The sequence below is a fragment of the Pleurodeles waltl genome, chromosome 5 (assembly GCF_031143425.1).
Source record: "Pleurodeles waltl isolate 20211129_DDA chromosome 5, aPleWal1.hap1.20221129, whole genome shotgun sequence".
Classification (NCBI taxonomy): Eukaryota; Metazoa; Chordata; class Amphibia; order Caudata; family Salamandridae; genus Pleurodeles; species Pleurodeles waltl.
Window position 1 is genome coordinate 192979188 of NC_090444.1, and position 14593 is coordinate 192993780.

Here is a 14593-nt window from a genome sequence, read left to right on the forward strand (position 1 = left end):
CGGCCCTGATTGGCCAGCCCCTGGTCCAATCGGGAGGCCGGCCGGGCCGGGGGGACTGCATATGTAAAGCCCTACTTCATATTCATAAGCTCCAATCGGGGCTTTAAGTCCTTGATTAGGAGAGTGTGAGAGCTTTTGGTCCCAACTGGCCGTGCCCATAGGCTTGTCACCGGGAGGACCTGCCCGTTAATTGCAGCGCTGCCCTGCGAGGAAGCTCTGATTTATAGCCGGCGCGCAAATTATGGTGGCCGAGAACACATGGATTCGGTAGAACTTTGCCTCCCCGAGTCGTTTTCCCTGCACTACGAAGAAGAGTAGGTACCTCCGTCTCTTTTTTTCACTGTTTTCTCGCGCCGAGCTGCAGGTAACGCTTTGTTCGCGTGCGTGCGCCGGGGGGGTGCGTGTGTCCTGCGCGTGAGTTGGGGACAGTGGAAACGTTGGGTCCGGGGGGTGAATGTACCTCTCAACCCCGAGTGCCGGGGAAACAGCTGTGTGGCACCCGCTTCTTATCCAGGTGCTAAGAATAGACGCCTGGCACAAATGTTCACTGTAATGCTAAAATGTGCCTCGCGCTGGGGAAAATATGTGATAACACGCGAGGGGGGGAATGCCCGGCCGGCCTGTCACGCGTCCCGCGGCGCCCGCCGAGCCTGTGCTGTTCGCAAGCACACTTTAATCCGCGGCACTAATTCGCCCGCACCAGAATAATGTGAAAAGCAGCGCTCCCTCCGAGAAAGGCCGGGCGGGCATGGGAAACATTAACTGGCAGTCAGCTGGCCGAACTGTCAATGAGTGACCAGGGGGAGGGAAGCGGCGCCCCGCTCTTCCTCCGCACGAAACTGCCGAAAGAAAAGCAGAGGAAGAGCCGCTTTGTTAGGGACTCACTCTGCTGGGACAGTGCGGGCTCGTGGTGGGTGGGGGCATGTTTGTGGCACTTCACGGGCACGCTGCAGAAAGTCTAGTTTGGATAAAAAAAGGGAACACGTTGGCTGCAGACTAGGGCTTCTTGCGTCCACGTGCTGTCCAAATACAACCAGGCAACATGCTCTAGGAACCTAAATTACATACGTGTGCATGTTTGCTTTACCACATAGCTCTCAATGATACATGTGTCTCACCTCTGTGAGTCAGGCTGCTACATGAGTGGCACAAATGACATAACAGTCTACATTTGCGTTTAGTCAGGTCAGCCTGCTGGTAGAGAAGAAGAGAACCTAGACATACAGGGGATACCTTTTGCACAGGATCACACGATTTGTTCAACCTGGGAAGCTGGAATTAGAACTGTTGCCTTTCTTTCTAGAGTTGGCAATTGTATCCACCAGATAATAGCTCCCTCACTTTGAGCAAGTTATGGGAGTCTAAATCGTTTTTTATCTCTAGAGGGAGGTGCTGAGGACACTCTGCATGCAAAAATAAGAGGTGCATGGATGAGATAAGAGTGCCCATAAAATGACCATCAACACATAGATCCCGCTATTTCAAAATGGCTACACCCGTTACCCGGTTTGTTTGCAATAAAGCCAAGATGAAAAGTGACCTGCTTTGACAGCGTGCATGATGGGGGGGTGGACGATTTAGAGTGACCAGCAGGTACTTCCCTGTAACACATATTTGCTACAGAAGCCTCTCCTGAGTAGCCCAACGGGCCTGGTTTGGGTTTACCGGTTTTAAGAATAGACAGCAAACAAGACTGAAGGATGCTTTGCACTAGGATAGATTTGGTGTTCAGGCCAGAAAGAAGGGGGTAGGAGGTGAAGTGTACATATAAATCTGCATGATTCACAATATTTTTGCAAGTGCAGCATAATTAAGGAGTTCACTTTGTACATAAATTATGGCAAGATTTGGAAAGGCTCTTAGATGTTTTTTTCCAACCACAGAAGCTCCTTCCCAGGGCATTGACCCCACACCCGCCCTCCGCCACAGCTAATTTGAATGATTAGTTCAGATAAGCCTCTTAAAGTAGATGCATTTAAATGAAATAAGGGCACATGCCATTTTGCTTGCAGCCCAGGATTCCAGCTAATTCTTTCTGTGGCTCAGTCCGAATGACTCTTCCAAGCAGATCTTAATGTGTTGTAGTTTTTATGGATCTGTGGTTCCTGGACTGGTGCGATGACCAAATAATAACAGTCAAGAAATCCGCGGATCCATTTAAATGAAATGGAATGAGCCCGCAGAGTTATATCATCCACGTTGAGGCCAGTCAAATTATTAATCAGTGGCTTTCTGCCACAATATGAATATGCAAGATGTATAGATTGACCAGCATAAAAACACAGTCCTGGCGTTCAGACAAAGTGAGCATATTGAGCTGTTCCATCATTGCTCCTGTATAGGGCATCGCTGAGAAGGCGACGTGCTAAAAATTGACGGGAGCAAGCTGGAGGCCCGAAGCATCTGTCCCGCCATCCCTAGGTATGCTTTGAATGTACGGCAGAGCGTGTTGAAGAATGCAATAGCTTGAAGCCAGCTCGGCCCATGCGTCCCTTGACTTCAAGTGACAGTTAACAACGCAACAGATGCAGCGGTGTAAAAAAAAATGGATCCGTCCACTTTGACAAATGCGTCAATCCAATCATTCAAAATGAAACACTGCGCTCATCACGTGAAAGCTCCTTCGCCCTCTGATTAAAACGTTGCGTAGGCTAAAGGATTAGTGTTCAGCCCTCATTTTCCTGACTGTTTTAACAGTTGTCCCAGCTGTCATGTCAAGGAAAGGCATAGGAAAGACGCCAAAAAAGGGAAATAGGAGCAGGCTGGGGTGTGGAAAATTTGTTTGTTAAAATTTTAATGTCTTAGAACTTCCGTGGAAAGAATGTTCAGCAATGGAAAGCTTCTGAAGTTTCTGTGACATGTTTTTCCTGTTTGGGTATCCTTAAACCCCACGCAAAATGGCCAACCATTTGCGAAACACAAACTATTCTAGCCTAGCTGTGATTTGAGTTCCTTTGCTTTATGACAAATCATTAATATTGAGAGAATGCAGATTTGGAAGATTTGGAAAATAATTCGGTGGAATTTGGATAAAATGAAATGCTGGTGTAGGTTAAACGTCTGCTCAGATAGAATTACTTTACACAACACATCGTCCACGTCTGAGATACTTTAAATTACATTGCTGAACATTACACCACCAACTTGCCCCTGATTTCTTCTTCTATAAATTTACTGATTGTGCTAAACTTTTATTATTTGTCGGATTCCCAGAGTATTTTAACTGCAAACACTGAAAAGGTCCCAGCCTAATGGAGGCAAGGAGGTTTGGAATCTACTTGGGGGATAAAAGCATACCATTGTCCCTTTCTGCAAGAAGGCAATTAAGAAAGGGGTAACTGCCTCACACGTTTAAAATTTGATCTTGGTGTGCCATGTTTGGGAAGGTTGTACATGAAAGACGTCATTTCACAATACCAAAACACAGATGGCACTGTGATGAGCAATCATTTACTCCCCAGTAGTGATATGAGCAAACTCACAAACCAGTTGAAAGCCTTCAAACTGTGTGTTGTTTGGGGTACACCCTACAAAGCGATTGGGCATCCCTTCATGTTCCCTGCATGACTCTTCACTTCACTACAATTTGTATGTTTTGTGAAAGTGGATGGGATTGGCACTGAAAACGCTGTCTCTCAGATGTACATCCACCGGGGATGGCCCATCTTTCAGTACCGCGTGCTGCCTTCCATGTGTAGGTAGCGGGCCTCTTTTATTTACTAAGCCTGGTCTTCTGCATGAGTAAAGAATCCATGTTATCAGCATAGCCCTGATGAATATCCATTAATTTGCCTGAATAGATGACCATTCTCTCTTTCACTGCATATTCGAGATGTATGATTCATAATGTAAATTTGAGAAGCTTCGTGAATGTATGCAACGAAGCACCACAATGGTGTTTTGTGACATTATTTAAAACCACACATATGAAAAAGTGAACAAACTAAATATTAAAACAAACATACATTGTTACAATGCACAAGATACCTAGAATTGCATAAACCCAGATGAACATTAAGCAAGAACATAACAATGATTTTAATTTTAGAAAAATCAAATATATCATTGTTAAAAAATGCTTAATGTACACGACATAGGATACATCTTTAAAAAAAAGGTCTGTTTCTCAATACTCCATTCAAATTTGAGATCATGTTTTCCTGAATTTGAAACCAGTATAGATTTTCTTGCGGTCAAAACCTCCTTTCGAAATTTGCCTTGTGTCCATTTCTTTAGAGACTGAGACAATAGTGGACCAGGTAATGTGCTGAAAAGAATGGTAGTTTCACAATAATTCATTTAGGAAGAGTGCAAAACAACGACTTATTAGAATTGTTGCAATTCTTAAGTAAACAATATGTGAAGGTGGATTACGACCAATACAATTTTAAATTTTTCGACAGTCGTTTGATATTTGATTTTTGAAGTGGGCATGTCTGCATGTGATTTTGTGAATGATGCATGCCTGTGAATGTGCGTGATAGTGGAAGTGATCACAGCATACAATTAAGTGTACACAAATATGAAACAGAATGGGGAGAGAGTTCATTCGGGTAGGACACATTAGCTGGGACTTTTGTGAACCCGGGTCATAGGTCAAGTTAGTCCTCTGACCATACTACTCAGTTTAAAGGTGTACCAGTTGCAAAATTCTAGATGATCCAAAAGACGATATGGCTGCCATGATTAACCCATGACGATTATAATCGCAGAATAATTTAACATCACAGAAAAGCACTGATGCCAAAATTCACTAAATATATGTAGAAATATCTCCCTCTCTCAGCATCTCTTCCACTAGATGTGCCCTCCAATCAAACACACTTGTACTGTGAAGGGGAAATTCAGCATAACTGTATTGCAAGTGGACATATGGGAATATGAGCCCTCTTTCTGGGGCAGGGTGTGTGTGTTTTATACTGGGCCAGTGAGTATAGCTTTATCTTTTTTGTGCATACTCCGGCCTTGTATTAAATTGTCATCGTCCTAAACCACAAGAGAGAGAAATGAATTGCACCACTCGACATGCTCTGACAGTGAAATATCTGGCCTCTCTGCCTCCAATCATATTTTATGTGTATGTTTGATAGTGCAGCGATGACACCAGCAGTCTCTGTAGCTTGACATTCCACTTATTGCATCTCCTGCAGCTCTCCGGCTTGGTTCACGCACAACCTCATAGATAGGTTCATGGATCTGTTCCTCAGTGCAGCTATTGATCACTGTGCGTTTCTGTATGCATTCCTAGCCACCCCCCCCCCCCCCCCCCCGATATAGACAGTTAAATACACTTGGTGCTTTTAGTAAAAAGTGTTCATTATGTTTTGTGTATTTATGTCAACGCAATGTTATACGGTAGTTCAAACTCCTTTTTTTCTTGACATACATTCGACTTGCTACAAAAACATATATAAACCACACATTTATATGTGTATGATATATGTATATATATATATATATATATATATATATATATATATATATATATATCTTTATTTAATTTGTGTATCTCAGAAAGTGGAAACTCCTCAGTAAATGGAAATGTATACAATAATGCACTCCTGGGATTCTTTTACAGGTATGTTTTCAATGTGTTATTTCCCCCAAAACTTTTAAAGAACCACCTTGTGTAGTCATAGTTAGTTCAGTTCACCATCAGCACCATCAGGTCAACGTGGAGCTTAACGTGTGTGGGATTGTACCTGATATTTTGTATTTGCTTCAAAATAGCAACATTTTATATTCATTTATCTGCTGCCTTTCTTCTATATGTCTTTAAGTCAAGTGTGTGTTTTTTGGTCAACTGTCTTTCATTCTGACATTTCATATACTATTTTACAAAAAGTGTCACTGAAAAAAGGTGCACATTGCCCATACACACTGATGTATACACATATTTATATCATACATACCTAGATTTGTGTGTGTGTGTATCAATGCACACACCCATAAAGATAGATTCACAAATTCATTTTTTTTATTGATAAGACAACAATATGTAATATGGAGTACTCAAAAGAAATGTGTATTCCATTGTGTGCGTACATTTATATTCGATAGGTGCACAATTTTTACCACAATATTGGAGTACGTGAATTTCCCTCTTGACGGCTAAGTACTTGCTGACAATGATTTTTGTGCCGCCAACTGCCACTTTTCACTTATGCCAAATTTTTGCATTGTCAGTTTGTTGCAGACTGTGTAGAAAATTAAATCTAATTTATATTCAAGAGCAGTTTTTTGTCTCGTTTCGATCAATTGATTGATATTCACTATGGCTGTTCTTATCTTGTATATCACAGACCTGAACTGGATCTCCACAAGTTCTTTTTTTAAATTAGAAAATACCTGCCTTTTGATCCAGGTTAGGGTTATCTGTTAAATCTCATGTGATCTCACTGGCAGGATTGTTCTTCTCCAATAAGCAGTGCGACCCGTTTAGTGAATGAAACATACATATGCATCTGACTTAGAGACTCAAATAAAGATACTGATGGGTGAGATATGCGATGTACACCGGGCGCAATATCAGCTCCTCTGGTAGAGAATAAAACAAAATCACTTGCACACAAACACATGGCTGTAGGAGAGCACCTGTGGCGCAATAATGCTGACACAAGCAATCTTGCAACCAGCCTCCAAATGTTTAATTTCTTGAAATTCTTTTAGAATTATTTTTTGTTGACACGCTATTTAAGATTGCCGCTTAAACTTTTTTCCACCACACAAATGCAGAGGATTGTGGGCATATCTTCATTTTGGTATGCCATTCAGCACATGTCAAGACTTTCTCATTCTGGCGATTACATTCTCAATTCAATTGAATCAATTTCTTTAATTTTTATATTGACATCTTCCCAAATATGTCTATGTGTGATGCTGAAGATCAAAGGGTATTGCACATTAAATCAGAGCTTTATATTAGGGAACAAATATGTTACTTTTGTTTGTTCCCTGTATGAAATGTAGCTAGACAAAAATACTCAAACAAGAAGGAGCAAAAACATTTCCAACAATAGTCATGGTGTAAAAGGACAGAATTCCGTATTTTGACATGAAAAGGAAGCCGGTGTTAGATCCGTGCAGTGTTATTACTAGGGCGGTCATTTCTTCCACTGCTATCCCTGTGTGCCCTTTGATGTTGCTTCCTATGGGGTAAAACTCTACATTGCCTTTTCATCATTTTGATTGGACCCACACACCATGGGTAATGTGTTTTGGCAGCACTTACCTAGCGAAAGAAAGCAAATTAATATTAACCGTGCCACAGGGCGTAAGGAGTATCCCAGATGTGTCGATTTGACTCTGCTTGATCACACACCATGTCCTTAAACAACTGGTCAAGCTGTCACAGCGTATACTGAGGGCCACTTGACACGATACCTTGTGTGTTCCGAGGGTGATGGCTTCTTATAAGCCATTTCTGCAGTCTCTTGCTGGCACTAGTTTCTAAGATGCTACGAAAACAGAATCTCATAAAGAGGCATGCTTAGATTCTGTCTGCCATAAGCGCATAAAGCAGTCTAATGGAAATGCCTTGAGAATAATAATCACTGAGTCTTGGAAGCACGTATGGTATGGGGTGGTGTAAGTTGGGCATGGGAGATAGACCTCTCACGCAATATTTAAACTTTGTCTTGTCTTATGAATATCTTTACAATGAAATACCTTAGTACATTTCAATTCCTTTTCAAGAAACCTGACTCTATTGCAGCGCAACGTTATACGCAGCGCCTCAATTTCATATTGATCTCATGGCACAGCATCATATTACTTTTTTAAATAGGGTGAGACAACAGGATCCAGTGTTGGAAAGTACAGCGTGGTAAATTAGTTGTTGTCACTTATTGTTCTGATGGTGGCCACTTACACTTGAGCATCACATCTTTCCTTTAATGATCTAACCCAGTTCCTCCATCTGTGGACAGGTATGTAAGAGGCATAATTATATTGATTCTATTTCAGGCTGGTACTTGGCATTGTGGTACACATTCCTGTGTGTGATTCCTTGCATTTCTTATGAATGTTTGGCTTTTCGCATCTCGATCCTTCCTCTGCACTATGCAGTCCTTATGAGGTCTGCAGAAGGAGTTTACTTGAGTCAGAAAGTTAAAAACGAAGTTTGTTTGGTCTTTTACGGCTTCCCATTTAAAGAGTCCAGAGCTTAAGAATTATGCCTATGTTTATACATAACATTTCTCATAACTGTTTATTATTGACTTCACTGCTGCTTACAACTGCACCAACACCTCAATTAACTATAGCGCAGTGATACGTAACAGACACACACAACGGCGCACGCCTACCACCCGTTCTTGTCAGATGTCATGCAAGGTGGATGAGTGTGAGTTTTTTTCTATACTTGAGTGGCATTCTGAGCTTGTGTGTTCAATGAGCATTTTTGTGACCACCCAGCTCCTGTTTTACATCCACTTGGATGCCCTGTAACATTCAAGGTATGAGCATACATCCAAGTGTGCGTTAGAGATCGGCCATTCATCTTTCTCACCACTACTGGGCCTCTGGTTTAATCTTTATTCATTTGATAGTAAAAGTTAACACAAAAGAATCGTTTGGTGGAGACCCCTTCTAGACCCATTGTTCTTGTTGCTAAAGACTAGCCTTGGCTGTCTTTATGAACCTTAGCTCCTCACCCTTTTGCAAATGTCTGAATCGAAACATAGCAATTAGTTGACAACATCCCTAGGTCGAGATATCGACACAGAACAACACATGGAGGGGATCTAGTCCGTTAGTGATTTGCAGAGTGAACCCACCAGAAAAGGTTCTTTAAAAAACGTAGAGATTTACACAATGTTCAATACATTGCAACACATTATGGATGTCTTCAGGTGTGGTATAATGGGTAAATTAGCCTATTGACACACCTATTGAGACTCCGATTGTGGGCAGTGTTTGATAGAGGGCCAGAGTCTGTAGTTCCAGCAATGTTAACACATTATTTTATTTTAGTAAATTAGACCAGAAAGAATATGTTCTTATTGTAGTTGGGTAATAATAATTTTGTATGAAACGTTTATTTAAGTCTTTTGGAACAACATACCAGTGATTAGCAACTTGATAGTCATATTTTCAAACCGTGTCTTCCAAGATTCCTATTCCTTTCCTTCTCTAGTTTGCAAGAGTGGAGTAGGGGAATAACAAAAGCCCCTTCAGCCTGTGCAGTGCAAGGGTCGCTCCACCCATTTAGGGGGACCCCTTTCATGCCACGGTCAAAGAACATCTGTGAGATATGAGAGAATTTGGTGCCCCTCATTAAGTTCTGCAGGGGGGGGGGATATTTTGCATTACACCACTGTGGTGGGGCTATCGAAAGTCACTGATTAGTTGGTGTCGTCATTAGTTTTTGATGAAATTACATTGTAGGCGATACAAAGAAACAATCTAAAACAGCACTCACCTACTATCGTGGAAATTAAACAAACTGGTGACATGTAGTGTAGAAAAGCCCTATAAAACACGTATAGTTTTCCCAGAGTAGTAGAACATTCGCTACACAAGGTTTTGCCATAGGTGACTTTCTAGAATTTAAAAGGCTTTCCTAAAACTGACTCGCTACATCAACAGAGATTTTTCCATTGTATTTTAATGGTGCATGAATGCTGGATTTCTAGCAGCGCGAGGCATTCATTTTTCTAACAGTGAAAGCATTCCTGGGCAATGTTCTCAGAACAACAGTTAACCTAGTGGGACAGATCAGATGCTCCAAAATGGCATAAAATGCCATGAATCTAACCAACTGTTCCCATGAGCAATAAACGGGGTTAAGCAAGGATCCCAGATAGCTGAAAAAGCCTGGTACGAGCCGCATTATTCAACTGCGCTGCACTGGTTGCTCGCAGCCATTTTTGATTGGAACAGAGCGGCACAGCTATTTCTCTACATTAGGATGAATTGCACCTGTCCCATCCATCCTCGCTGCACAATGTCACAGATGGAGAAGCAACAATTGGCTGATTGGCACTGCACCTCACACTCGGCTGAATTCATCACATTGTTCACCAGCAAATCTCTAACATGGCTTTTTCTTAGTTCCAAGCAGGAGGTGGGTTCATGTGGGTGATACGGATCTGCACCGTGCTATAAGAGGCGTCCAGTAAGGAAGACCTGAATAGGGAGTCCCCCTTTTACGCATGCCACGTTGGGTCTCCTGTCATGTCCAGTGGACCATGAGTCTCGAACAATCCACACTTGTCACTTTCACACCAGTTTCTGTCACCTTCTTCCCCAGTGCCCATACTAAGAATTGTGTGATGGCCCAGTGTCAATATCCTGAAACACTGGTATGTAGCGTGTGCAAATCACTTTTAGCTGACAGCTGTCATCATCATAAATGTAACTCTTCTGAATTTCAGGTGGGCACAAAAGATCTTTTTAATACACTGTGTGATGCAAAAACCTCCAACTGAATCAGCTTTCATTCTTTTCCTTGCACACTCGCCCTTCCATTTTTTCACACCATAGATATTTTGATTACAGGAAATATAATTTGGGTATTCCAGCAGAATATTACCTAAAGAAGGATGCGGGGCAAAAATATTGTGGCAAAAATATTGAGGACCATATAAGGTCAAATGCAAAGGTAAATTAATATGGGTTAGCATAGGATTACTATACTTAACACCATATGTATTTAAGTTGGTTGTATATATATATATATATATATATATATATATATATATATACATACACACACACACACATATATATATATACTTATATATTTGTGTGTGTGTATAGCTACATATATCTATAGCTATGTATATCGATAGATAGATAGATAGATAGATAGATAGATAGATAGATAGATAGATAGATAGATAGATAGATAGATGGATGGATGGATGGATGGATGGATGGATGGATAGATAGATAGATAGATAGATAGATAGATAGATAGATAGATAGATAGATAGATAGATAGATAGATAGATAGATCTGTGTGCTCCTCTATATTTAGACCTTGACATTTTGGCCCTACAATATTTTTGGCTACAATATTTGGTGATATGTCATCATTTGCGTTCAATAACATGGGAATTTTGAGTTGTCTTCCATAATTGTATTTTGTTGATCTAAGAGTAACATATTCACAAAAAGCTCCTTGTCAACACCTCACCCCAGTCCACAAAAGTTGGAATTAACCAGCCTATCACAACAGATGAACAGCAAACAATGTAATTCTTTTATGCATTTTGTACACTGTGAAATAATTTCTACATATTTTACCCAATTTAAAGGTGCTGAACGTGCTTATTTCAGGTTGTTCATGGCAAACTTTTACTGTAAGCAGTTGGGAACAGCGCAAATGGCCAGAATGCGAGCAGCTGTTGATTGCAGCACTAATGCTTTTTGCACTATTTTTTAGTGCAAAATGCGTTCTCACTTCAAACATTAACAATCAATTGCATTTTGTGCTAAAATACGGTACGTATTTGAAGCTAACATACTAAAGAAGAAATTAACTTCACTGTTTCGTAAATTCATTTCCAGAGTGCCAAAATAAATACACAGAAAATTATGACAAAAATAAAAAAACAACGCATATTGATGGGAATTGTAGGTCACACAATGATTTGTTATTTATTTATTTATTGCATTATTTTTGTATAACACTGTCTTGACCGTCATCAAGAGCATCAGAGGGCTTTGCAAGTTGGCAAAAGCTACCTACAACTCCACAGAATTTCCCTGGAATTTTGCGTAATATCACGAAAGCAAAATATGTAAATGTCGCACTCCACTAATCAGACCAACAAGTCACAAAAGAGCCAGCAGGGGGCCCAGTGTAGTGTGCTATGTTAGAAGCCCTTCTAATGACATAGGAAAAGCTGCTAAGAAAGAAAAGACCTGGATGCAGACCCTGTATTGCCTGGTTTTAGGCCCATCGTCTTCATCTGATGTCTGTTCACCCTTTCTCTGCAACTACTGGGCAGTGACATTTCAAACCCCGTTACTTTGTTTACCTCACCGGTCAATATCAGGAGTGGGTATGTTCTTTCATAGCCCGTTAGTATTTCAAGGGTGCCACCCAGTGAAGCACCATTCTGTAAAGAGCGACCAAGATAAGTAGGTGTTGACAACTTTCTAGTCTTTCACTTTCCTTGCATAGCAAAATGTTGCAGCCACTGCTCAGTCTTCAGCTGTATCTCTGCTCCTAAACTCCAAGGGCTTCGAACGTGCTAGCGTGATCAATGTCTGAGTGTGTTTATCTGGAATATGATGCGTTTTGATATGAAAAAATGTGGTTTGCCAAATGATAGAGGGTTTGCCTTTTGGGTGAAAACTGGGCTCGTATATTGCTTTTATTATTGCACAATCCCCATTTTCGACATTTTGTATACAAGTGTCACTTTTCTTCGCGAGCATTAAGTCACCTGCGAGGAAAACCGACACAAGGCGTGCTGTGGCGGACCTAAGGTTGAGCTTAAAGCTTTTATCTATATATTTTCATAATAGGTATTAAGTTATTTTGGGAATGTTTAATTGCCGAAGTGTAAGCGTTAAGAGCGGACAAATAACTAGATCTCGGTGTAGGGCAATGGAGAAGCGAATGTCGAAAAAGACTGCCAGATACTCGAAAGCCAATAAGCAGAAACTGAGCAACTCTGTTTTCTATAATGTAAAATACGGTCGCCTCTCCCTTTCATTGACAAATGGCCTCCCTATTTGGGATGGACGTACGGTGTTCTTTTTTTGATAACAATATATTTAACCTTAGGTTTCATTTATGTATCTCAGAAGCTCACGCAAAAAAAAAATCAAAAAAAATACCTGCCACAATTCAATTTCCTTACTATCATTTTAGTTGACTTACAGAACAAGGAGTTTGAAGACTGGCGTCAGCACCAAAAATTAAAGTAAACAAGCCTTAGTCGGGCCGAGAACCTGCGGCCTACGGCAAGCCGTGGAGGCCACACGAGCCGGAGCGCGCGTCTGATTGTGTGCGCACGCGATTGGTTTGTCGCGTTTATCTGATATCTGCGGTGGAACGCAGGACAGCTCGCGCAAACTGCTTTCAGCAGCGGGGCTGCGCACACACCTGATAAGATTAAACGAGCTTTTCAAAACGCTGATATGCTTAAAATCAGAAAAGAATAATCACTTCCACTGGCACCAGCTTATCAGGAATATCATTAAAGGCTAACGCCTGTGCATTAGCAGACGGAAAGGCCACAGACGCTTGGGGGCCGTGGGGCCGTTTGTTTTTGGGGTGGGGGGTGGTTTCCACGAGTCTTTTCTGGAACAGAAACAACATCAGGCAACAATGCAATACAATACCGTAGTGTGCTTCCTCGTAGCCCCTCCCCCCCACCTCCCAACCAGCCTCTTGCTCATATACCCCTATTTCCTAGAGGAAACACACTTGCCATTATTCTTGCATAACGTATTATGCGTGCCTTAAATCTAATAGTCCACGTTGGTTTAATTCGCCCCACACATTGGACACAGTTCACACTTCTTTTTTCGATCTTTTCAATTCATCTCCTCTTTTTCTAATTTTTACACCTAGAAACAATTTGGACTTTTCCAGTTTGATAAATGACACCATGGGCGCGGATGGATTGATTTTGGATTGGTATTGATTGCTTCTGTGAGATCATGGCGACACGCAAGAATCAATGGCATTCTTTGATCTGGAGTCCCACTGGGCCGCCTTGCGCACCATGAAGCAGGCAGAAATTCGCAAGCTACATTATCACCAGCTGCATTGTTGATGGTGCATTGTTTTAAATAAAGCAGTTCTGCCTCTTGGGTTCATTGATGTAGGTTTTGTTATAGAGATGGTAAGCTGGATGTCAGTAAAAGGTTTTGTGAGAGAAATGCTGATCGTTTCAGAGAATTAGCAAGAATACGTCCCCTTTGCTGAGACGGCGTGTAACATCAGCATGTCTTACCACCAGTCCCACGAGTGGACCCTCAAGCCAACAGCGATTGCTGTCACCGTCCACAATCTCAGGAGATCCACTCAGGCACAACCATGAATAAGGGACCCTATTCATGCCCTTCTCTCAGTAATATAAGCCATTTAGTGTCTTGCATTCAACTTGCCCCACCCCCTGAGTGAACTGGGACAGAGGCTACACAGCACGCCACTTTCTTTCCCCATGACCACTGAGCACTCAGTGAGAAGCCGCCTGCCAGTTTCTAAAGGCAACCCTTGTTTTTAAAGACCTTTTCCAGTTGAGTCACACACACACATTTAGATTACTGCTGAAGTGAATGGGCAGTCCAGGCAAGGATGGACTGCACACCTCTTGATGTTATGTTTCTCAGAATCCTTCCAACGACAGAAGTAACCTACAAGTAACTTCCAATATCCTATCCCTTTAATCTATCCAAATGGCCATTCTTCACCCTATGTCTTTCTTCCCACTCGTCATTGCTGCCTTCAAAAATTTCCTTTGGCCAACCAAGATATTTTAAACTTACAATTTCAATTGCTTCATTTTTCAAAGCTCCACTTGCGAGATTTGTCAAAATTCATATCAAAAGCACATTCCTTCTATTTCAAGAAAATATTGTTTTACAACTCACTAGTGCCATTTTATTTTATTTTTAAAAGTAAACA

At 41.4% G+C, this 14593-nt stretch overlaps 1 protein-coding gene across 5 annotated transcripts in view; it reads left to right on the forward strand.

Moving 5' to 3' along the window:
• The window catches only part of ESRRG (estrogen related receptor gamma), a 661632-nt gene that overhangs the window by 452133 nt on the left and 194906 nt on the right, over positions 1-14593 (forward strand). Inside the window, exon 1 of one of the 5 annotated variants that reach the window (XM_069233887.1) lies at positions 3-314. The exons of 1 other annotated variant lie outside the window; for it this stretch is intronic. Coding sequence is in view for 2 of the 4 variants with exons in the window: in XM_069233886.1 (XP_069089987.1) it covers positions 259-314 (56 nt within the window). In the remaining 2 variants the exon portion in view is untranslated. Of the gene's footprint in view, positions 1-2; positions 319-14593 lie in introns of those variants that run through there. 3 more of the 5 variants (XM_069233886.1, XM_069233888.1, XM_069233889.1) reach the window with 3 other exon arrangements.